Raw genomic sequence first — 26,109 nt, forward strand, 5'->3', positions numbered from 1 at the left:
CTGGTTTTGGTCTTACTATTGACTCAGTCTGTGATGTTACTGGTCATTGATAAGTGAAACTTATTACTGCAGTTCTGCACTCTCCAGTCAGGCCCTTCTGTCATTTTGCTTTTCCCACTCCCTCATTCTATACAAGGTGAACTTGTGAGATTGTTCAGAGTTTCTAACAGGGAGTACGTGTCTTATTTCACTTTAAAGTATAGTTGTCTTTGGTTTGGACATGCCATTTTAGAGGGATATACCTGAAATAATTTTTTTTTAAATGAGAAAACTTCCAAATCATCAAAGTAGAAACTAAGAGATAAAATTTTATACGTGTCCCCATCACATTCTGCCCATTATTATCGTTCCACTTTTCACCCTCTTTGTAACTTTGCATTCCTTAGCCTCTTTTTATTTTCTTTGACCTTTAACCCTTTTGATTTGGTTTCTTTTCTACCCAGCCTAGACCCATGGACATACCTTTCAGTGATGGGTCTTAGGATCTTTTATGCCCTTTTGACATATCTGCCTTGCCAATGGCCAACCCTTATTAATTATAGTCATCTCTCTGATACATCCCAGAGAAGTCACACAGTTATGGCAGTTGACTACAATATGTATATATAGTGCACTTTAACTTCAGCCTAGCCCTCCGTTCTCCCCAGCAAGCAACTTGACTCCCTGGCTCATTTCCCGCTATGGTGATGCTGAGCTTTTATCCTCTACTTGAGCCTTCTAATCCCAGCTTTGTTTGTCTTTCTCTCTATGGATCACTTTGCCTTGAACTAAAGCAGAGCTGTGAATAATCTGACATGCATTCATTCCGATTCTGTCTTCTCAATTATTGTTCATTTTACTCATATTCTTCATTTTTTTCTCCTAATTTTTAAAAAATTGAAGTACATATGATGTGTAATATTATGTTACAGGTGTATAATATAGTGATTCACAATTTTTAAGGATTGTGCTCCATTTATAGTCATTATAAAATATCAGCTATTTCCCTGTGTTATTCAGTATATCCTTGTAGCTTACTTTATACATGATAATTTGTACCTCTTAATCCCCTACTCCTGTATTGCCCCTCCCTTTTCCTCTCCCCACTGATAATCACTGGTTTGTTCTCTGTATCTCTGAGTCTGTTTTGTTATGTTCACTAATTTGTTGTATATTTTAAATTCTACATATAAGTGATATCATACAGTGTTTGTCTTTCTTTGTATGATTTATTTCGAATTAGCATAAAACCTTCCCAAAATCAATGAAGACAAAAGTGGGAAGTTTAAGGAAAGGCAGGCGTTAAGATGATTCAGAATGACCACCAAGCAGTGAATGTGCCCTTAATCTGAAACCTAAATCTGAAAATACTAACATAATAACTGGGCAGGTGAAATCAGTGGAATACATGGAGGAGGTTTCAAAGTACATACAAATTAAAGGATCTGGTGTATTTAAAGGGATAAGCACAATTTAAAAGGGCAGGTGGTGGATTTTAAGGAAAATCTTCCAAACACATAGCTTCTGGGAGAGAAGAAAAGCAAAAAGAAAGGAAGAAGTGCCTGCCCTTTGACAATTAGTGAAGAGAAAAGAGAAAAGGGTCAAAAAATGGTCAAATGTTATATGTCAAAATAGGAAATGATTGGTGATTTCTGGCTTTATATTTTTCTTCTTTTTGCTTGCCTCAATTTTCTAATTTTCTACAATAACTTTTATTATATTTTAAGTATAATGAAATTTAATTTTAATTCAATTAAGTGAAAGTGAAAAAACAGCTATAGAATGTGACAGATCTCAAGGGAAGAGAAAATTTCAAGCAGGCATTTGTGGAACACTAGTGGTATTTGAATAAAATGTAGGTTATTTTAGTTCATAGCATCATACCAATATTAGGGCTTCCCTGGTGGCTCAGACAGTAAAGAATCTGCATGTAATGTGGGAGACCTAGGCTCAGTCCCTGGGTTGGGAAGATTCCCTGGAGGAGGGCATGGCAACTCACTCCAGTATTCTTGCCTGGAGAATCCCCAAGGACAGAGGAGCCTGATGGGCTACAGTCCATGGGGTTGCAAAGAGTCGGACGCAACTGAATTAGTTTTTTTGTTTTGATCAATGTGCTATGATTATATAAAATGCTAACATAGGAAATAGTGGATCAAAGATGTATAAAACTCAGTACTATTTTTGCAGCATTTCTACAAGTCTTAAATTAGTTCAAAAGAAGAATAAGAAACCTGAATAGTTTTCACTTGTCTCTACTTCCTTGTTGTTCTCTCATGCCTCAGTTTCTTGTCATCAATCTTCCACCTACACTGTTTCATCTGGAAGCGCCACCTCAAAGGTCCCCAGAAGCCTATTTTAAACTTTAACACTCTTGTCTTCTCCCTTTGTACACATATACAACATGTACATAAATATTCCAGTAATCTAAAGTAATAACTTTCATTTGATAGTAGAGTGGTATAAATGGTAAGCCTGTAAATGGTATGTTAAGTGTATGAAAGGGGATTGTTTTGTATATTTTAAAGTTAAATGGTTAATTCTCAGTGGGGGGAAAGTAAGAAATTATTTCTCTCTTTATACTTTTCTGTACTTTTTATTTTCTATTTACAAAAGAGAGAGGTGAAGTTTTGACCATCTTCCAGAGCTAAATTTCTTCAGGAAAATTCCCCTGTCACTCTAGTCAGAGATAATCTTTCTCTCCTCTAGCTTTCAATAGCGTTTATTTGTGCCTCTATAGAATTTTTTTTTTTTTTACTCCGTATTGAGCAAACAATTGCACACATGCCGTGCTAGACACTGCTGGAGACTGAGGACACAAAGACGCGAACTGTTTCAAGGAGCAGGGTATTGTGTTTAGGGAAGAAAAAGGTGAACCAGTTGTAGCAGAATAAAATAACTACAAAGAACAGAAGGGCTGCCTCAGTCCCTAACAAGTCAGAGAAAGATGCTTACCTGTCCTTGTTTGTGAACTACCTTTTAGGGACTTTAAGCCTCTTGAGATCATGAAATGAAAGTATGAATATGAACAGTTTGGTTTTGCTTTTGAGAGGGATTGGGTTGGATTTTTATATTACTTGTAAATACAAGTAATAAATGAAGCCTTCAGTTTTCTTTTAACAGAGCATAAACTGTTTAATTTTGGTTTTAAAAAGTAGGTAGTAAATCCATATAGTAAAAAATCAAAGTGGCATAGAAAGCTATACATTGAAAAGTCTCTGCTTCCGTGACTCCATCCACCCCAACATATACCTTATTGGTAACCACTCTTATTATCTTTCCTTATCCTCCTCATGTTTTTTTGATGCAGATACAAACAAATACAAATAAAGATTCTTTTTTTTTTTTTTAAAGGAAAACTCACAGATGTTTCAAGGTAGACCTTGTAAGAACATGTACCCTAATGAGTATTTTCCTCATGGAATAACAAATGGAGCCAGTTGGTACAATGTCCCAGGTAAAATTCTTTTATATCAAGGCCATGCGACTTGATGGATTTTCTGTCCTCCCAATGGTACTGCTTGTTACTGAGTTTTTAGTTTTGAGAAATAATCATTCTTTTAAAAATATTTTATAATTAGTTTAAAACATTCAAATTACTTTTTCAACAATTTTTTATATTTGGTGCACTTTGAATTTTGAGTAAAATTATTGTACTTGATGAAAATGTTATATTTTCCCTCTGGCTATTATAAAGAACATTAGATGGGCTAATTAGAAGAGTGTAAGCTACACTTGAATTCTTTCTGAACATGCAAGTACAGATGTTTTTCACCTGTACCACAAGCATAGAAGCGCTCTTACATGAACACGTTATTGGTGTTCAACTATGCTGATAAAAGGACGAATTTCACTTTTTACTAGGAATGTTGCTTACCTTTGGGATCTGAGCTAGTTAGAACTTCTTCAGAGTAACTAATTTAAAGTTTTTATCCTTCAGGTGGTATGCAGGACTGGAACTATTTGCAAACAAATTGCTTTGAAGTGACTATTGAACTAGGTTGTGTGAAATACCCATTTGAGAAAGACCTGCCAAAATTTTGGGCACAGAATCGAAGATCCCTAATCCAGTTTATGAAACAGGTGACTATTCAGGAGTGACATCGGAAATTTCTCCCAAGAGCAAGATTTCTGTTGTGTACCTATGGTTTTCATGCATTGATTTTGGAATACACCTCATTGGAATTCCAGCTTGACCTATTCATGTTTTAGTAATTTATTTAGAAGATTTATGGATGTAAATAAGTTTATTTTTATGTGTGGAGAAAAGTTTGAAAAGATTAAATGATGTAGTGATGATGTTTTACACTTAATGGATAGTGTCACTTTTTACCCTTGTCTTTATAAAAGGCTAATATAAATTGGATACACACCTAAAAATGTGTCAAGTGATAAGCAAGCCCAGCATTTTAGGCTTCCCTGGTGGCTTAGTTGGTAAAGAATCTGCCTGCAATGCAGGAGACCCAGGTTCGATCCCTGGGTGGGGAAGATCCCCTGGAGAAGGACATGGAAACCCACTCCAGTATTCTTGCCTGGAAAATCCTGTGAACAGAGGATCCTGGTGGGCTGCAGTCCATGGGGTCACAAAGGGCCAGTTTCAATTGAGTGACTAAGGAAGCAAAAGATGGGCTATAGGGTGAATGTGGGTTTTTTTCCTTTTGCCATAGAGTTACTGTGAAATGATTAGTTTTCTTTTGTCTGGATGGATGTGCATGGTAGCCAATAGGTAAAGACTGTAAAAATATGCTAATAATGATGAAAATTATTAGGATAATCTGAGTACTCCTTTGTGCCAGTACTTTTCTGAGTAAAGTGGCATAAAGGGTGTGAGTTTATATACTAATGGGTTTCTCTCATAGCTCAGTTGGTAAAGAATCTGCCTGCAATGCAGGAGACCCCGCTTCGATTCCTGGGTCAGGAAGATCCACTGGAGAAAGGATAGGCTTCCCATGCCAGTATTCTTGGGCTTCCCTGTGGCTCAGCTGGTAAAGAATCTGCCCGCAATGTGGGAGACCTGGGTTCAATCCCTGGGTGTGGAAGAGTCCTCTGGAGAAGGGAAAGTCTACCCACTCCAGTATTCTGGCCTAGAGGATCCCAAAGAGTCGGACACGACTGAGTGACTTTCACTTTACATACTAATATCTTAGAACACTTTATTCTGAAATTTTTTAAACATTAGGAAAAATTGTAAGACTAACACAATAAATACTACTCTTCTTTTACTTAGGTTTAACAGTTTCTACATTTGCTGCATTTGTATTTTTTATATACATACACATAAACATACACACATGTATATACACATATTTTTGCTGAACTATTGCAGTATAAATTGCAGGTGTTATGATTTATCCCTAAGTATTTCAGAATATTTAAAAATAGTCTAAAAATAGAGTTAATTCTCCTACCTGACATCTCCAATTGCTCTTATCTCACCTAAGAAAAGGGCTCCCCAGGTGGCACTAATGGTAAAGAATCCACCTCCAGTGCAGGAGATCCAAGAGATACAGGTTTGATCCCTGGGTATGGGAAGATCCCCTGGAGGAGAGAGCATGGCTACCCACTCTAGTATTCTTGCCAGGAAAATCCCATGAACAGAGGAGCCTGGTGGGTTACACTCCATAGGGTCTCAGAGAGTCAGACACGACTGAACTGACTGAGCGGAGCAGAGAGAGAGCACCTGAGGAAATTAACACTTACTCCCTACACTGACTGATACTTAGTCCACATTCAAATTTCCTCCTTATTGTCCTCAAAATGTCTTTCTATAGCTGTATTTTAGAACCACAATCTTGTCAAGATTCATGCATTGCATTTGGTTTGATTATTACATCTCTTTACTCTCTTTGATCTAGAGTAATCCTCTATTTTTTTAAATCACGTTTCCTTTTTAAAGCCGTCAGGTCAGTTTTCTTGTTGAATGTCCTATATTCTGAAATTGGTGCTGAAGTTTAAACAGTTGTTTATATTCCTCATGGTAAAGACAAATATAACTTCTGAAAAATTAGCCTTTCAGAAAATAAAATGTTTTATTTAATGGATGGTTACATTTAGCTTTACTCCAAAGTCCTGAGTTTCTGTTTGTTCCACACATTTACATTATTTAAGAATCTGTTATGTTGGATGTGAACTCCCGAAATATCTAGACGATAATCTTTATCAGTAAAATCTGGATATCCTTGTGCTTTGTCCAGGTCCATCAGGGTGTCAAAGGATTCGTCCTAGATGCCACAGATGGCAGAGGTATATTAAATGCCACCATTAGTGTTGCTGAAATTAATCACCCAGTAACTACTTACAAAAATGGAGATTACTGGCGTCTCTTGGTTCCAGGAACTTATAAAATCACCGCATCTGCTCGAGGGTGAGTTACTGGATGCTCTGAAATTGAGTGCTTGAGGATGAAAGAAACAGCTCTATTCTGGAAGATTATCGCCAGAAAGCCCTATAGAGGCTAAGCAACCTTGAGTTTCCCTGTCTTGCCAGGGCTTGGGTACTCCAGCTGCAAATGTGTGACCCTGATCTGTCTACTTTATTGCAGGTATAACCCGGTCACCAAGAATGTGACTGTAAAGAGTGAAGGTGCTGTTCAGGTCAACTTCACACTTGTCCGATCTTCAACAGATTCAAACAATGAATCAAAGAAGGGCAAGGGGGACAGTGCTGATACTGATGATGTCAGCGATCCGACCACTAAAGAGTTTGAAGCTTTAATTAAAGACCTTTCAGCTGAGAATGGTTTGGAACGCCTCATGTTACGCTCCTCCTCAAATCTGGCTCTTTATCGTTACCATTCATACAAGGACTTGTCAGAGTTTCTGAGAGGGCTTGTGATGAACTATCCACTTATTACAAATCTTACCAAGTAAGTGTTACTGACTTTTTTTTTCCTTTCTTTCTCCTTCCTTCCTTCCTTTATTCTTTTTACAGAGGTTACATTCAGCATAAACCACATTAAATGGTTCTTGTAATTCATTTAGAAACATTTGGGTTGAATGTATAGAGTTGGCGTTAACTTATTTTGAAAGAGATATTTGCTTGGAGATCTTTCTAGCAATGAATCTTGGAAACTTTTACAAGAAACACTGGAGCAGAGCTACTTGTTAGTTCAGTAATGTGTGGCCTGTACCTCCAGAAAACATAAAACCACTCTTTCTAATGATTACTTTGATTTCAAAACCCTTTCCACTTCTCAGCTGCAGATTTTATGTTCTGAGTAAATATTATTTAGTTTTATTTTGCTAGGGGCAAGGGATAGGTTTAGAACTATGAGCTCACTTGTCAGGAATAATGTTTAACCTTTTCTTCAAAGTAGAAAATGAAGTTTGGTTGGCTGTCATTTTCTGTACTTTAGTCTCTGCTCACAGTTACTGTTCCCCAAAGCCTTAGGGGCTCATGTAATTAAGGGTTCTGAGAAAACATGTGGTACTGGCTTATGTGAAACTGATGACTAAGATAACTTTTACCTTCATTTCACTGTGCTTCTCTGCTTCACTTTCACTGTTTCAGAATTATTTCCTTGACCTGTTGATTCCTATTGTTTGCCTATTGTAGGGTCTTTCCATTTTGCCCTGAGCTTAACAAGTCTCTACTCCGAACCAAACGAACATTATCTAGCCTTTTACTTTTCACTTTTTTTCCTTCACTGTTTCTTTTAATTTTACCAGTAAATTTAGTTTCTCAAATTCTGGTTTATAATGTTTGTGCTTACAAAGGATTTTACTTTTGCACATAAATTGCACATATTTACTTTGGCAATTACCAATTACCTGTGGTATTGGAGAAGACTCTTGAGAGCCCCTTGGACTGCAAGGAGATCCATCCAGTCCATCCTAAAGGAGATCAGTCCTGGGTGTTCATTGGAAGGACTGATGTTGAAGCTGAAACTCCAATACTTTGGCCACCTGATGCAAAGAGCTGACTCATGTGAAAAGACCCTGATGCTGGCAAAGATTGAGGGCAGGAGGAGAAGGGGACGACAGAGGATGGCATCACCGACACAATGGACATGGGTTTGGGTGGACTCCCAGAGTTGGTGATGGACAGGGAGGCCTGGCGTGCTGTGGTTCATGGGGTCACAAAGAGTCGGACACGACTGAGCGACTGAACTGAACTGAACTGAAATTACCTCTCTTCCATTGGAAGATACCAATTACCTCTCTTCCTCAACTGATCTTGAACTTTTCTGCCCAGGTCATGTTTTAATATGGTCCATCTTAGTGCCATATAGAGGTTAAAGACTTTCTTATTTTAAAATAAAAAAAATTGGACATTGTTTTGCTTTCCGTTTACTTAGTCAAGTTTTTTAACCTTTAAATGCAATTCAGCATGCATTTTTTGTTAAATAGTCCCCCCCTAATGTACAATATCTGCCCATGGTGGGATGCAAGACAGTTTTAGGTGGCCCTCCAACAGTTACTAAGTATCATTAAATACCTTCATGTGAAAGCAGTGCTTTGTCTATTCTATTAATCCTCAGTTTAGTGCCAATTTTTTTTTCTAACTCTTAATAAGTCTTTCTTTATATTAGAGAAAGCAGGCCTTTAAAATTAGTTTTGCTGTGATTCTGGTACTGCATTTAAAATATAAAATGTCTTATTCACATAAATTCATTTAGATCTTAAAAGTAAGATTTTATGCATTTGTGTATATTTAGAGATTTCAGTAATAAAAATTTAAGTGAGTTAACTTAAGAGACATATGCTAACTAAAGAAATAATATAGATTATAGAAGATTGGGTAAACATCACGAAGATGACCGAGGAATGACTGGACTTGAAGGAATGCAGTTCTCAATCATAGTCATTCCTAAATCTGATAGTATCTCACATCTGTTTGACTGTCTTTGACCAAGGGAACCTAATTTTCTTAAAGTATTCTGACACAGATTTATTCTTTAAAGATTTTTTAAGACTTCTCGAATTTTGTTCTCATTTCTGTTTTTAAAATCTGTAAGGCAGCATTAACAGTAATCAAGTAAGGCAGCAATCAAGCAAGTAACTTGATTACTTACTGACTTTTTGATTCTGGTTTTCGACAGTTTGGGACAGAGTGCTGAATATCGTCACATTTGGTCCCTTGAAATCTCCAATAAGCCCAATGTATCTGAGCCTGAAGAACCAAAGATTCGTTTTGTTGCTGGTATCCATGGCAATGCTCCAGTTGGAACTGAACTTCTTTTGGCTCTGGCAGAATTTCTCTGTCTAAACTACAAAAAGAACCCAGCTGTTACACAAGTAAGAGAATAACCTGTTTTGACATGCTTTAAAAGGATAAAGCTCAATGGCTTACTGATTGTTTACTGATATCAAGGCATCATTTTTTTAAAAATTTAATTTCCTGTTAGATTTTTATACAGTGGTACTTTTAATATCATTATAAACTTTACTCTTTAAAAATGGACCTTGGTATATAGTTGTTAATAGTGTCTATTATATTTCTTTGTATATATTAAGAGCCATAGAGGAAAAGAAAGAATAAAGATTTGCATTCAGTCCTCTATTCCTTTACCTTACCCTTCCATTCTTTACTCACAGTGATATACACTCTAATTGGAGGGACTTCCATTGCCAGTTATTTACAGTTAGGGTACTATATTGAAAAATGAGGTGGAAGAGAAATAGTTTTTCTTTTCATGTAATAAAGATGAAAGTATTGGATGCTAAGAGATTTTAGAAAAAGTGATACAGCAGTGCCAGCTTCAGTCATACATGACTAGAGACTATACTGCTGGTCCAGAAGCTGCTCAGATTTATGAGTAAACAGCCTAGTTTCTGTGTTACGTTAGAGAAAGGAAGGAAAGAGTGCGCCTCTGTTTAGAACACTCACTAATTGGCAATGTCTGTATAGAACTTAGGAAAGGGAAAAGCAAGTAGTATTTGTTTAATACCTACTATGTTGTAGGTACTTTACATATATCATAATTTAATCCTCAACCCTGCAATTATGTTACCTCCATTTAATAGATGTGAAAACCGAGGCAGAGATATTAGATAACTTACAGGAGGTCACACAGCTGCTAAGTGGTAAAGCTGGGATTTAAGCCCAGGTGTGTGTCACTGGAAAGCCTATGCTATTCTGTTTTACTCTACTGCCTCCACTGAGAGAAATTTGGAAAGAATTGATGTCATGATTAGGATCCCATGATGTGGGATTAGGTGAAATGAACGTAAATCAGACTTGATCAAAAAACTTTGAAAAAAGGAGATCCCATTGACTTCTTTCTGTTTTCAGAGATTTTGTTGATGTTGTTGTTTCAAAATAGGAGATTACCTAGGAGAGTGGTTCTCAACCCTGGCTACACATTGAAAAATCTGGGAAGTTTCTAAAAATCTCAGTGGCTGGGCTCCATTCCCAGAAGCATCAATATTCCTTTAAAAGCTCCTCAGATTATTCTATTATTTGGCCACAATTGCTACCTACTGATCTTATGGTTATGAAAGGTACAACATCTACCATGAATTTCAAAACTCCTAGTTTATAAGATTTTGCCTCACTGGTCTAATTAGGCTTTAGATTGCGTTTCCCAGGTAGCTCACTGGTAAATAATCCACCTGCAGTGCAAGAAACAGGTTTGATCTCTGGGTGGGGAGATCCCCTGGAGAAGGAAATGGCAACCCACTCCAGTGGGTTGCCTGGAGAATCCCACGGACAGAGGAGACTCGTGGGCTACATTCCATGGGTTCGCAAAAGAGTCGGACACAGCTAAGCAACTAAACAACAACAATGCTTTAGATTGCCATTTGTTTTGAGCTAAGTGTCAGAATGGTCTGGAGACTTCAAAGAAACAAATACGTAACCAGAGACCTGTGGTTAACCCCAAACATATATACTTTAGGAAGAAAATCTCTCTCAGGGGAAAGATTCTAGAATAAATTAATTAAAGGATTGCAGATATATTTCAAGCTATTGACTGTTTTACCAGAACAAATAAACCAGGGATCACTTATTCTGATTCACTATTAGAAATATTTAGGATAAATTAAATGAGAAGTTCATGCCATAAATATAGGTATTAATACCTATGGATATGGATCATCTGAAGGAGAAATTATTTGGATTAGACAAATATCCTACCCCGTATTTCTTTGATATGCTGATTTCAACTCTTCTGTCTCATTGTTTCCAGATATACATTGATATTTGTCAACTAGAACATTATATGTTCTAGTTTTTAATCTGGAAATACCATATTGCCATTATTATTGACCTAAGCCAGCAAGTGGTCAGCAAACCTTTTCTGTAAAGGGTCATATAATATACATTTGGGGCTCTGTGGGTCAGATGTTCTGTGTTGAAGCTACTCAACTCTGCCATTGCAGAACAAAAACAGTCACATGAATGGCAAGACTGTGTGCCAGTAAAACTTTATTTACAATAACAAGCATCAGGCTGGGTTTAGCCTATGTGTGTGGGTGCAGTCATGTCTGACTCTTTTGCAACGTTATGGACTGTAGACTGCCAGGCCTCTCTATCCATGGGATTTTCCAGGCAAGAATACTGAAGTGGGTTGCCGTTTCCTCCTCCAGGGGATTTTAGTCTATAGGCAGTGGTTTTTAAACCTTGATGTAAGTTATTGGGAGGTCTCTAGGAACATTAGTTGTATAGTTTTTGATTCTTTTTAAAATTTACTTGGAGGAAGAAAGAATTTTATTTATTTTTCAATTCTGCCTTTTAAATCTGTGTTTAAAACAAATAATGAAAACTTTCTGTTTGAGGCATGGCAAGGTTATCTTTTGATTTCACATAGAGCTAATAAACCCATTTATTTCTGTTTCTGTTTTAGTTGGTTGACAGGACTAGAATTGTGATTGTCCCTTCTCTAAATCCAGATGGGCGAGAGAAAGCACAAGAGAAAGACTGTACTTCCAAGACAGGACAGACAAATGCTCGTGGCAAAGACCTGGATACAGACTTCACAAGTAAGACTTATTTTTAGGCCATTAAAGTACTTTGCAGATAATTTTATTTCTCTTTGCTAGGAGATTGGTTGATCCTGTTATTTAAATGAGTAAGGGGTGCTTTCTTGTCTAGGATGTACAGTGTAAATGAATAGAGACATCTTGAAAACTTTGCAGGTTTTCCTTGTTTTTCATTTGCAAAGGTAATTCAAGTTTTTTCTTCGAAATCCAATATTGGGGAGAAGTTTCCATCACTAGTCATACAGAGATGGATATTCTCTCTCTCTGTTCTCTTATATATGTGTATACACACACACACACACACACACGATGTATGTGTATGTTGATTTGAAGGGGCCTGTTTCATATTTACTTAATATAAGAATCATCAGCTATACATATTCTGCAACTTTTTCTACTGGATACATCACTGATATCTGTCTATTTTAATACTTACAAATTTCTAACATTCTTATTAATGGCATTTTAGTATGCTATTAATGTATGGTAGTACCTTAATTTATTCAACAGTTTCCCTGCTGATGGACATTTAATTTCGTTCTAATTTTTTGTTCTTGCAAACAATACTGCAGAAAATTTCTGAAAAATCTTATTTTCTTTCAAAGACAGGTTTTCATTTTCTAAGAGAGGATATATCTATCTCTTTTTGTTTCCAGTAAGAATTTTCTTAAACTTGCTAAGAGTCATTGACCTTTCAACATTATCTAAAATATGTAAAACTCAAAATAACCTGCCTCCTAAGATATATCTTTGTTTCTTGAGATAGTGGCTTATGGTGTAATAAAGTATTTACAGATTTGTAAGTTAACCTTTTGACTATGTTCAAGTAGGGAATATTTTCTTAGCTGCTCATACTAAAAGTTTTAAAACTCGGTATTTTATGTTTGACTTTTCTGTTTTTTAGGTAATGCCTCCCAACCTGAGACTAAAGCCATCATTGAAAACTTGATTCAGAAACAGGACTTCAGTCTTTCTGTTGCTCTAGATGGTGGTTCAGTGCTAGTCACATACCCGTATGACAAGCCAGTGCAAACAGGTATGTAGAATTTTACTTTACATATATAGCATTTAAGCTTAGATAGGAAATTTCAAATTTCAATTAGGTAATGTCCCTTCTGAAACTTTTTAAAATGGTGAGCCTTTGAGCACACTGCATGAATAACCAGCCTAAGAAGACTGTACACCTGTCAATAGTTCAAACAGTTCCTTGTGGGAGGGAGCCTAGCTTTATTTAGTGTAGCCATCTTGTCACACCTGTTCAGTTCACTCCATAAGCATTTATGGAACAGTTATTATATCTGTAGATACTGGAAATACAAAAGTGAATAAGACACAGTGCTCGCCCCAAGAAATTCATATCATCTGACTGGTTCCAAATAGGAAAAGGAGTATGTCAAGGCTGTATATTGTCACCCTGCTTATTTAACTTATATGCAGAGTACATCATGAGAAACGCTGGGCTGGAAGAAGCACAAGCTGGAATCAAGATTGCTGGGAGAAATATCAATAACCTCAGATATGCAGATGACACCACCCTTATGGCAGAAAGTGAAGAGGAACTAAAAAGCCTCTTGATGAAAGTGAAAGAGGAGAGTGAAAAAGTTGGCTTAAAGCTAAACATTCAGAAAACGAAGATCATGGCATCTGGTCCCATCACTTAATGGGAAATAGATGGGGAAACAGTGGAAACAGTGTCAGACTTTATTTTTGGGGACTCCAAAATCACTGCAGATGGTGATTGCAGCCATGAAATTAAAAGATGCTTACTCCTTGAAAGGAAAGTTATGACCAACCTAGATAGCATATTCAAAAGCAGAGCCATTACTTTGTTAACAAAGGTCCGTCTAGTCAAGGCTATGGTTTTTCTAGTGGTCATGTATGGATGTGAGAGTTGGACTGTGAAGAAAGCTGAGCACCGAAGAATTGATGCTTTTGAACTGTGGTGTTGGAGAAGACTCTTGAGAGTCCCTTGGACTGTAAGGAGATCCAACCAGTCCATTCTAAAGGAGATCAGTCCTGGGTGTTTTTTGGAAGGACTGATGCTAAAGCTGAAACTCCAGTACTTTGGCCACATCATGCGAAGAGTTGACTCATTGGAAAAGACTCTGACGCTGGGAGGGATTGGGGGCAGGAGGAGAAGGGGATGACAGAGGATGAGATGGCTGGATGCCATCACCGACTCGATGGACATGAGTTTGGGTGAACTCCAGGAGTTGGTGCTGCAATTCATTGGGTTGCAAAGAGTCGGACACGACTGAGCGACTGAACTGAACTGAACTGAACCAAACATTGAAAGTAAAAGTGAAAATTGCTCAGTTGTGTCCGACTCTTTGCAACCCTATGGACTATATATAGTCCATGGAATTCTCCAGGCAAGAATACTGGAGCAGTTGTCCTGCAACACAGACAGATTCTTTACCAGCAGAGCCACAAGGGAAACCCATGAATACTGGAGTGGGTAGTCTTTCCCTTATCCAGTGGATCTCCCTGACCCAGTAATCGAACCAGGGTCCTCCTGCATTGCAAGCGGATTCTTTACTAACTGAGCTACTAGGGAAGCAATGGTACTGAATTCCCCTCTCCTGCTTTAAACTGTGCCTGACTGATTGCACCTTGTGGGGAGTTAAACAGTTGCCTGTTGAATCTGCCTAAGGCCATTGTATGTGGAGATAATTTGTGTCGTTTTCAATACATTTTCAGGCTTACAAGGAATGTTGTAATTAGGCCACAGTTGCCTCCAAATGTAGTAAAACATACCGAAATAGGTTTGTGTTTTTCTGCAGTGACTTGTTAAATTCACAGTGCCTTTTAATATAAGAAAGTTGCTTCTCTCCTTGGTCGGATTATTCTGGGGTGAACAGACTAGAGTAGCTCAGTCGCTCATTTGTGTCCAAGTTTTTGCAACCCCATGGACTGCAGCACACCAGGCTTCCCTGTCCATCACCAACTCCCAGATTTTGCTCAAACTCATATGACTATTGACTCGGTGATGCCATCCAACCATCTCATCCTCTGTCATCCCCTTCTCCTCCCACCTTCAGTCTTTCCCAGCATCAGGGTCTTTTCCAATGAGTCAGTTCTTCACATCATGTGGCCAAAGAATTGGAGTTTCATCTTCAACATCAGTCCTTCCAATGAATATTCAGGACTGATTTCCTTTAGGATTGACTGGTTGGATCTCCTTGCAATCCAAGGGACTCTCAAGAGTCTTCTTCAACACCACAGTTCAAAAGCATCAATTCTTCAGTGCTTAGTTTTTTTTTATAGTCCAACTGTCACATCCGTACATGACTACTGGAAAAATCATATCTTTGACTAGATGTACCTTTGTTGGCAAAGTAATATCTCTGCTTTTTAATATGCTATCTAGGTTGGCCATAACTTTTCTTCCAAGGAGCAAGCTTCATGGCTGCAGTAACCATCTGCAGTGACTTTGGAGCCCAAGAAAATAAAGTCTGTCACTGTTTCCATTGTTTCCCTACCTATTTGCCATGAATTGATGGGACCAGATAACATGATCTTAGTTTTTTGAATGTTGAGTTTTAGGCCAGCTTTTTCACTCTCCTCTTTTACTTTCATCAAGAGGCTCTTTAGTTCCTCTTCACTTTCTGCCATAAGGGTGGTGTCATCTGCATATCTGAGGTTATTGATATTTCTCCCGGCAATCTTGATTCCAGCTTGTGCTTCATCCAGCCCAGCATGTCTCATGATGTACTCTGCATATAAGTTAAATAAGACAACATATAGCCTTGATGTACTCCTTTCCCTATTTGGGGTGAACAGAACTGTGGACTTAATTATAATAACTCCTTAATCAACTTCCTCGAGGCACAAGATTTACTCGAAGGAAAGGAATGTGATTTCTGTGTGCATGAAGTTGAACTTGGAGAAAAATCCTTTCGATTTCTCTGCTAACTTCTGAATTTTTCTTTTTGTAGTGGAAAACAAAGAGACTCTAAAGCATCTGGCATCTCTTTATGCAAATAACCATCCATCGATGCATATGGGTCAGCCCAGTTGCCCCAATAAGTCAGGTAGGTACTTTCCCTATGCTTTGTTACTGTTGTTGCTGTTTGGAGAGAGGAGGAGGACTTGCCTTATATGATCTTATTGACACTACATCTCTCAATGCTTTTATAGATGAGAATATTCCAGGAGGAGTAATGCGTGGAGCAGAATGGCACAGTCACCTGGGCAGCATGAAGGTATGTTTTATAGAATACAGTGAGAATGGGACTGTAAATACATACTGGACATGGAGTGAAAGAATAGGTGGCTTTTCTGATACAGTGAAGTGAATGAACTCTGCTCAGTACTCTCTAATAACCTAAATGGGTAAAGAATTTGTCAAATAAAAGATACATGTATATATAGAACTGAATCACTCTGCTGTATACATGAAACTAACACAATGTTGTTAATCAGCTATACTCCAATATAAAATAAAGATTTTTTTAAAGAGAAGCAGCCTAAGTTAGTTAGAAGATGAGGTGTAATGGAGAGCAACAGAGGATAAGAACGGAAAGAGAGTTTGAGGCTTTGAATGCTTTGTTTTAGTAAGGAATGGGAAGCCATTGAGCTTTTGAACAGGGATATGGTGACACGATCTGAGCTGTGCTATGGAAAAATCCATCTCTTAACAGTGGGTTAAGATGGTTTGGAGGAAGGAGAGACTGTGGTGCAGGGAGACTGGTTTAGAATAGCCTAGACAAGAACAACTGAAGGCCGAGATTAGAAAAGTGGCAATGGGAGTGGAATCAAGGGATGAAGTTTCAGAGATACTATAGAGGTGGAATTCACCAGAGTTGGCAAATTCTAGGTGATAGCAAGAAATGAAAGACAAAAGATTTCATATCCGTGTGATAAAATAAGTTATTGTCATTAACTGAATTGAATTAGGAAGAAGAATTTTGGTAGTTGGGGGAAGGTGGAAAGTTAGGTTTTGGAACTTGTCCACACAAGTAGTTCCTACCTAAATATTTGCCATATTGCTGTATGGTAGGCTTGAGCCTCCAGGTTGTGGGTGTCAGAGAGCAAGTACTTGTGCTTCTGCCTCTAAGAACTTTGAAAACAGCAGTAACAGCAATGAAGTTCCAGGATTTAAAGGGAAGCTGACACTCTGCATGTACTTTTCATTTATTCAACAAACCAAAACAACAACCCCTCTACCAACCAGGCACTGTAGGAAGCACTGGAGATGTAAAAATGAATTAGACATAACCCCTGGTCTTAAGAATTCTCTTAGGAGTAGATGTGTTTGTGACTGATCATAATACCAAGGGGGTTATTTATATTTGCTGTGAAATGCTTTACAGATTCTTTGTTTACATCAGCCAAGTTGTCTTTTTATTCCGTTCATCGCATTTGAGCATTACAAAGCCCCATTCTTACTTGTGCTTACTCATCTTCCTACATTTGTTTGTGAATTTTATATTCCAGGATTATAGTGTCACCTATGGCCACTGTCCGGAGATCACAGTGTATACAAGTTGCTGCTACTTTCCTAGTGCAGCACAGCTCCCTTCATTGTGGGCAGAAAATAAGAAATCTCTTCTCAGCATGTTGGTGGAGGTGAGTAATCCTCTTTTAGAAGCAAACTGCCAGGAGTATGTTCAATGGAAACTTTTATCAAAACATTTTCTTCATCTCTTACCAAAATTTTTGTGTTATTGATTTTATTTTTTAATAATTTAATTTATTTTTATTTATCTATTTCTGGCTGTGCTGGGTCTTCATTGATGTGCAGGCTTTTCTCTAGTTGGGGCAAACAGAGACTCGTTTTCATTGCAGTGCTCGGGCTTCTCTCTGTGGGGGCTTCTCTTGTTGTGGAGCAGGGCTCTAGGGCATGTGGGCTCAGTGGTTGCGGCTCCCAGGCTCTAGAGCACAGGCTCTCAGTAGTTGTGGCATGGGGGCATAGTTGCTCTGCAGCATGTGGGATCTTCCCAGAGCAGGGCTCAAACCCATGTCTCTGACATTGACAGGTGGATTCTTTACCACTGAGCCACCAGGGAAGCTTCAATATTATTTAAGTGACGTAGAAAGGAGAGTTTTATTCCTTTTATATTGCCTAAATAGGTGCCATGAGTTCACATATCTGCTGTATGATGAGGTTAATTTAACCCTGTGAGATGTCGCAGGTTCTTCCATTGGAATATCACAGTGTTACTCCTGAGGTGGGAAGGAAAGCATTCAAGGCATAGGAGATTTGGGTTCTAACATTTTAGGCTTGACTATATCAGAGTCCTCTTTTCACTTATTTCCATCTCTGTGCCTCTGCAGCAGTGAATGAGTAGCAAACAAGGTCAGAGTTGATGGGGAGGGAGGAATAAGCCAGCCTTCTGTAGGGTTTTTTTGGGGGGTTTATGTCATGTCTCAAGCTATTGCCCCTCAGATATCTGGCATCATGAAAATGTCGACTAAAAAATTATTCACAGCCTAAAAGTTGCAAGTTATGTTTCATTTGGTGAGAGCTTTTAGGACTTAAAGCCCAGGAGGCAGCATCTCCAGTAACCCTGAAAGAACTGCTCCAAGGAAGTTGGGGAGCAGCCAGGATATATAGGAGTTTTGCAACAAAGGGCAGGTAGTCTTAACACCAAAAGATTGTTGTTAATTAAAGAAAACCAGATATCTCAAGTTAAGGAAGTTAGCCATTTTCTATACATGGGAAGATGCAAGAGTGCGAGCCCACTGAGATCATTCCTTTGATATGCACATCAGCTGTCTGGGGCCAGTATACTGAGTTTTCACATTCTGAGTTTTCTCAGGGCTCACCATGGGGAGTGGCTGCAGTCTGATGGCTGCTAGAAGGCAAGTATTCTTCTGCTTCCTAAGTCCCCTCAGGGCTTACCAGCTCACCATCTGCTGTGGCTATGGTCGCTGATGACTGTGGCATTCTTTGCTGATATGGCAGGCAATATTTCCATTTATCAAAAACACAAATTTATATTTTAAACATTTTTTTTCAGGTTCATAAGGGAGTTCATGGATTTGTTAAAGATAAGACTGGAAAACCAATCTCTAAAGCAGTCATTGTGCTCAATGAAGGAATAAAGGTACACACAAAAGACGGAGGTTATTTCCATGTACTGTTGGCCCCAGGTGTCCATAACATCAACGCCATTGCTGATGGGTATCAGCAACAACATTCACAGGTAAGAAACTCAACTTGAGTGGTATAACGTAAATTCTTGTTATTCATAATACTTCTAGAAACAGGAATATATATATGTTAGATACATATGTTAGTTGCCTAGTCGTGTCCAGCTCTTTGCGACCCTGTGGACTAGAGCCCACCAGACTCCTCTGTCCGTGGAATTCTCCAGGCAAAAATACTGAAGTGGGTTGCCATTTCCTTCTGCAGGGGGTCTTCCCAACCCAGGGATCAAACCCAGGTCTCAAACCCAGGTCTCCCACATTGCAGGCAGATTGTTTACTAGCTGAGCCACCAGGGAAGCCTAAGAACACTGGAATGGGAAGCCTATCCCTTCTCCAGGGGATCTTTCTGACCCAGAAGTCGAACCAGGGTCTTCTGCATTGCAGGCAGATTCTTTACCAGCTGAGCTACCAGGGATTAAACTTCTGTTTAACATTAAACTCTTGTTAGGAAGCTTGTGGACCATCTCCTGATTATGATAGTTATCTTTCTATCCTTTAGCAACAAAAGGAAATTTTTGTAGCATTTTGTATACTTTAGATGACAACCAGCCATCTCCTTGGTTTGCTGTAAAGGCCCTAGGAACATAGAGTGGATATAATATACCTTAAGTAAACTTTTTTCTCATTCTTGCACTTTATCTTCCCAGGTCTTCGTGCGTCATGACGCTGCAAGTTCTGTGGTAATAGTCTTTGACACAGATAACCGGATCTTTGGTTTGCCAAGGGAGCTTGTGGTAACTGTATCAGGTAAATTTTCGGTAGTCGAACTTAAAAACTCACCCTGACATTTCAGGTTGAGAATGGATCAGCTCCACAATCATTTGAACCTTCTCCTCTACTGTCTCCTACCTAAACATGATTTTCCTAGAATACTTTCCTGGAATATTTTCCCATATGTTCTCACAGCTTGCCCCTTCCCCATTTTCTGGTCTGTACTCAAATGTCATCTCTACAGAGAGGCCTTCCTCCCTGATTACCCTAGCTAAAATAATACTCCTATCACTGTCTCTGCCTCACATGTTTGGGTTAAAATACTTCTCACTAGCTGCCATTACATTACATGTTTAGTCATTTATTTGTCTGTATCTGATCTCCCCCACTAAAACATGAGCTCTGGCAGGAAAGGGCTTTTCTCTGCCTCCCCAGTGCCTAGAACCATGGGTGGCATGTAGTGGGTCTTAAGGAAGAGCCACTTCACTGTTGGTTGAATGAATGACTTGCAAAGATCATTAAGTCCTTTGGACTTTGACTTATATTAGTTCTTTTTTTCCCATGATCCTGGAAGGAGGGAATATTTGTTTCCTCCAGGATTAATGTGCCATTGCTTGAATTACTGAAAGTTTAAGAAGGAAAAACTGTGGTAAAACAATAAATACTCTGCTGTATTGTATCTTTGGACACAAAGAACCTTGGTTTATTTCTAAGGAGAGCTTGAACCTGTTAGAAAATGACCAAGTTTTATTACAGGGTGTGTTGGGGAGAGATCCTTGGTTGAGAGAGAGTGATATTTTGGAAACATGAACCAGATAAAGCATGAATCATGAAGTGCTTAGAAAGACAGAAGCTGGGATCCAGTTTAAATCTGACTATGCCACCTATTTGCTATTGTGCCCTTAATTTTTATTATGATTTTATTAGTTGTATTTTATGGTCCTTAGACTCTTATTCTGATCAGATCAGATCAGATCAGATCAGTCGCTCAGTTGTGTCTGACTCTTTGCGACCCCATGAATCGCAGCACGCCAGGCCTCCCTGTCTATCACCAACTCCTGGAGTTCACTGAGACTCATGTCCATCGAGTCAGCGATGCCATCCAGCCATCTCATTCTCTGTCATCCCCTTCTCCTCCTGCCCCCAATCCCTCCCAGCATCAGAGTCTTATGTAAAAATATTTTACATAAATGAGGGATTTGGAATGAGATGAAAATTTACCGGAAAGGAAAAGTAGAAGTCATTGATTGATTTAAAAAAGCAGGTTGCACAGCATTGGCCATAGTTCTGCATTGTGGTAAAAGAAAAAAATATATTTGTATACATATACACATGCATGAAGGAAAATCCAGAAAAAATATGCACTAGGGTTGTTAAAAATGATCTCAGGATAATGGAAATGTGAGGAAGTAGAGTTTGGGGTTTGGGTTTTTAGTATTTTGCTTATCTATAGTTTTCCAATTTTGTGCATAATACATGTTACTACTTCTATAATAATAAAAGGTTGTTTTTAAGTGCATGAAATAAATAAATGAAGGGAATATGCTAAAAAGTGCCATTGTAAGCAGCTGCTTATTTGCATCCTTCAGCTGGAGCTCCAGTCACATGATGGTTCTGTTTGACAGGTGCCACCATGTCGGCATTGATCCTAACAGCTTGCATTATCTGGTGCATCTGCTCAATCAAGTCTAACAGACACAAGGATGGCTTTCATCGGCTCAGGCAGCATCACGATGAGTATGAAGATGAAATTCGCATGATGTCAACTGGCTCCAAGAAGTCTCTCTTAAGCCACGAATTCCAGGACGAAACAGACACTGAGGAGGAAACATTATATTCCAGCAAACATTGAAACACACGCCTTGCATCTCTCCCAGCATAAGTACCAAGCAAAGTTACAGTTCTTTTTGGGAGACGCTGCATCAAGGAGAGAGACTGTCTTGTTTCTTCAAAGAGCTTTGGGAAGTTAACTTGCTAAATTTGTATTCTCTGTGAATTTGGCTGCAGTTTTGAACTTCCCCTCCTTAAAGTACTCTTACCTTTAAAAAAAAAATCTGCTTTCTATTTATGCAGCAGAGATGGGACAGCCACTTCGTATTTCTTTTATAATTTAAGATGAGCTGTTTGGAGCTTATGTTGCAACTGCACAAAGCCAACTAGTGGATGTTGTCTTTTGCACATCAGGTGGTTTACTAGTGGCTTTAGCTTTTTCTCTTTATTTTAAATGGCCAAAAGAATCCAGAAACATTAAGGCAGGGACAGCAGTCAGAATCTGACATAAAGCTTTAAAAACTCACTTTTTTTTTTTAACCTATTGAGAAGTACTTCTCTCTAGTTATTGAATAGCTGGAGTTTCTCTTATTATTCAGGTTTAATGGAGGCTGAATTGATTTTGAAACTTATATAGAGCATTAGGAAATGAATAAATGTGCTTCTGTATTGGGCTTTCTACCTGTTCCAAGGCTAGATCAGAACTGGTGGGCTGTGCTCTAAGCACAGAGGATTTCTCTACCTCTCTTTAAGGTTTAGCAAAGTTCTAAACATCCCCATTTTAAGGGATAACTCATTGACTCTGTTGTAAAAAGATCTCAGTGTCCACTTGAGTAGAGCCAAGAAGGAGATCTAGCAAAAGCTAAAACTCGTGTTGCCTATCTTTTAACGCGGTAAAACCCACAGGTGCTGTTGCTTTTGTCTGTGAAGCACTAGTTTATTCGAGGAATGCCTAATTCTCTAATACTTCCTAAATTCGAACCTTTTTTCTATGTTGTACACTTAGGGTTTTCAGATGACCTGGCAATCGACAAGATCTGAATTCTACTGAAAATACCTGGAAGTATGGAAGAAACCTCCTTGCACATTCTTAACCTACATTTGAACACAAAATATCTACACTTCATGTGCAGCCCAGGCCGGCACCCTCTCATAGCATCCTGTTACTGAAATAGCTTGGCCAGCCTTATTCATAAAGGCCTCTGCAAGTGATTGGGTTCTTTGTCCTAATGTTTCATTTGGCAGTCTCTTCTTGATCAACCAATTCTGTTGAAAGTTCAGTTGAAAGCACTTAAATATGGCTCCCTCTATTAAAAAACAAACAAACATAAACACCATAGTGAGAAAGTATCATCTTCAGTGCCACTGAAGTTATTGCAAACGCCTAAAAGATTTGTATTTTACTGTGTCTGTGATATTATGCTACTCAATGGAAATGATGCTTTTGTGAGTATGAGTCTTACCAATGATCTAACAGTTTAATACCTTGGAATGTTTTAACGGCCAAGTTGCTGCTGAACTTGTACTAAATCAGGGGATCAAAAAACTTGCTCTCATCTTTTCAAGTTGAATTCTATATCATTCATGTATCAGTCATCCCAAAGCTTTCACATGGAATGGTTTACCACCCACCTAGGTCATTCAACCCAGTTTCCTGAGAAATGTACCCAAAGTATAGCTTTACGCAGAGATCTGGTTTAGCAGGAATAATGGTCATGACATTTATTGCTGAGTATCTGTAGTCTAATTTGGGTGGGTCAGGGTTAAGCCCTTCCGGTATTAACTCTGTTATCAACACAACTCTCAGTTTTGAGCCCTTGCCACCCTACTCTCAGTCCACCACATGCACAGAACAGAGGTCACGAGGTTCTGGAACTTAATGAAATATACATGATGTAGTTTCTTCTGATAATACTTTACATTTTCCTTAGGGGGATGATGTGGTGGCATTGCTCTTTTCAGCTTTATTTTTAAGAGTGCAAAGTCAGAAAACCCACGAAGGGCCTGTGAGTGGCTGGCTCCACTTGGAACAACTGCAGGTAGAAGGGAAACAAAGTTGACAAGACATCCTTCAACTTTATTAACGTTGGTCTTCACGAGAGGATGCCTTTTAAATTCATTTCTCTCTTGAATGAAACAGATCTTTCACTGTACATCACAGTGACTGGAGTCCATGCCTTTTCAGCATGTGTAAAATATTTTTAGAGATGAACATACAAATAGTTCTTTTAATAATGTTTCCTGAAAGGAAAGCCAAATTCTGCTATAAATCTTGAACCTCTAATGAATTTCTAAATGATGCATTGCTCTGGAATGCATAACAAAGGCCGTCTCAGCCTGTGTTACCTGTTAACATGAATGTACAGGATCATGACTACTAAGACTGTGTTCTCTGCCCTGCTTGGTCTTTTATTTGTGGATCTAATGTAATTAATATTAGACCACATTAACTGCTTAAGGCATTGAAGCCATACGGCATGGGGAATGCATTTCTTCAGTATTTCTCCTAGAGACTTTTCATTTCCCTGGAGTCATGGAGGCAAGTAAGTATCACAGTATTAAGAAATTTGCCCAAAACCTGAGTTGTGCCTTTTTTTACTCACAAGGCGGTTTTTTATTTTTTGTCCTGGTGATCGGTGTGTAAGCCTTCTTCCCTCGCAACTCCTTAATAAAAGCAAAGTGATTGAGTAGGTCATATTCAAAGTGTCTGCCTGTGTAAATGCACTTGTACTGATTATACAGTTCAATAAGAAGAACTCAAGTTAATTTCAGAAGGAAAGGCCCTTTGGTTTTGATGTATTTTGCTGAACATTTGAGTAGTGGTTGGGACCCCATCCAGTTGAGGAATGCTTACAATTCTCTTTGGAGGGAATGTGCTTTGGGACTTTGTCATCCTCCAGAAAGGAAACAGAATGTATATTTGGCCCAGTGTGATTGACTGGTTAACCTTTGGTAACTTTCACTGAATGAGATTTGCTGAATTAATGAGTATTGAACGTAAAACTATGAGTTGGCAAATAAATAAAAGGTAGTGCTGATAACTGAGCTTATTGTGTTTCTGAGCTAACACCAGGTTACTCAGTATAACCATGACTTGTTCTTCTATTTCCATTTATTCTCAACAGTAAATCATTTTATTTTCCTGTGGCCAGAAATGCACTTGTGCCAGGTTTTGTCCTTGCTGTATTAAAAGCTTTTTGGCTGCAAATGCCATCATAGTGCCCTACGTTATGGTTCTCCAGCAGAATCGTTTTTAAGAGTAGCAACTTTAATGTTACTACCAAAATTCCACTACGGTCAACGTTCAGTGATTTTCTAGCTAGCAAATTTTTGATAAGTATTTGGATTTCTGATTTGCTGTAATTAAAGCAGATTTGGGGGGTGTGATTAGAGCCCTTGATTAATGTCAGCTAAACTTGAATTTCCAGTTCAGGAAGAAATATTTCCCAATACCCAATTCTCCTGTTTTTAGCAATAATTCATGAATATTTCACTTGACTTTCAGAATATTATCCTAGTTGATTTTGATTTGGCAGAATCTATTGTGAAATTTGAAAACAGGCTACCATTTTGAGGCAGTTGGATATAAATTCTATAAATGTGTATGACTCTGGCTTTTATGAATGGCATACCATGAGTATGCAAGCTACCTTCTCTGCCGGCCATGCTGCAGATTTTCTGGAGGTATGACATAGTGGTATTTTTCTACTCTCAGATTAAAAATCAACTTTTCACCTCTCCACTTTTTCAGAGTGACATTCCCCAGCTCCAGAACAATCTATAGCTATTTACATGAGGTGCCCAGGACTCCTTCATCTCAAGTGCTTCAGTCTTTGGTTTATTATCATGCACTGTGCCTTCAAAACGAAATTTTTAAAAGGGACTTTGAAGCTGAATAGTAGTTTAAAAAAAGTCAATCTGTGTAATTTATGTGAAATCTAACTGTAATGAGGTCCTTTCTGTTTTTTATATGTAAACAGATCTACTAATCCTGTATAAAGGTTATTTTATGATGTCTGTCTTTCTTTGTGTTTTGTCTCATAATCTTTTTTCAAAAGCAGTAGACCAGAAAAGGTTATTGTCTCAGTTCAAAAGTTATGGATTTAGTGTTTCTACCTTTCGAGGGGAAAAATAGTACCAAAGAATACAGGTTGTTAGCTGCAGAGTGTTTCTGTCTTCACGAATTGGCTTAACATAAAACTATGTTTCTGGAATAATTACATAATAGCCACAGGTCAGCTAGATTGATGTGTGAGTTTAGTCATTCCACAAGGAACATAATAAAACTGGCCATGGAAAGGTTTATGTATCCATCTCAAGCTTGCTTGTTCTAAATTTGGTTCTTTTCATAGATAAGCAGAGTTAGAGTAATATGTTCTGGCACTTTTAGACACAGTGGTAATGAACTTAAAAGCCCCTTTTCACTTAGCAATGATTTGTTGATACTGTTGCTCTAACAGGAATTGAGAAAACAAAATTATATTAAAAAAAAAAAGGGCTCTGCAGGAATTCATACTCCAGGCCAGAGAATAGAAATGGAAATAAGCTGTACTTCTCTTGTGACTGGTTCCTCTAA

General features: G+C 38.3%; 1 protein-coding gene and 1 non-coding gene across 2 annotated transcripts in view; both read left to right on the forward strand.

Annotated features, from left to right (window-relative positions):
- The window catches only part of CPD (carboxypeptidase D), a 72,057-nt gene extending 46,511 nt beyond the window's left edge, over positions 1-25,546 (forward strand). The window contains exons 9-21 of the mRNA XM_061390587.1: positions 3,331-3,433; positions 3,917-4,059; positions 6,171-6,340; positions 6,518-6,841; positions 9,017-9,212; positions 11,762-11,897; positions 12,802-12,933; positions 15,836-15,931; positions 16,038-16,102; positions 17,337-17,468; positions 18,863-19,048; positions 19,700-19,799; positions 21,389-25,546. Of these exons, the coding sequence (XP_061246571.1) occupies positions 3,331-3,433; positions 3,917-4,059; positions 6,171-6,340; positions 6,518-6,841; positions 9,017-9,212; positions 11,762-11,897; positions 12,802-12,933; positions 15,836-15,931; positions 16,038-16,102; positions 17,337-17,468; positions 18,863-19,048; positions 19,700-19,799; positions 21,389-21,615 (2,010 nt within the window). The 3' untranslated portion in view covers positions 21,616-25,546. The remainder of the gene's footprint in view (positions 1-3,330; positions 3,434-3,916; positions 4,060-6,170; positions 6,341-6,517; positions 6,842-9,016; positions 9,213-11,761; positions 11,898-12,801; positions 12,934-15,835; positions 15,932-16,037; positions 16,103-17,336; positions 17,469-18,862; positions 19,049-19,699; positions 19,800-21,388) is intronic.
- Positions 4,393-4,464, forward strand: TRNAC-GCA (transfer RNA cysteine (anticodon GCA)). The gene has a single exon. It is a non-coding gene; the product is annotated as a tRNA-Cys (tRNA).
- Positions 25,547-26,109: the final 563 nt, after the last annotated feature.

Source organism: Bos javanicus, chromosome 19 (assembly GCF_032452875.1).
Source record: "Bos javanicus breed banteng chromosome 19, ARS-OSU_banteng_1.0, whole genome shotgun sequence".
Taxonomy (NCBI): Eukaryota; Metazoa; Chordata; class Mammalia; order Artiodactyla; family Bovidae; genus Bos; species Bos javanicus.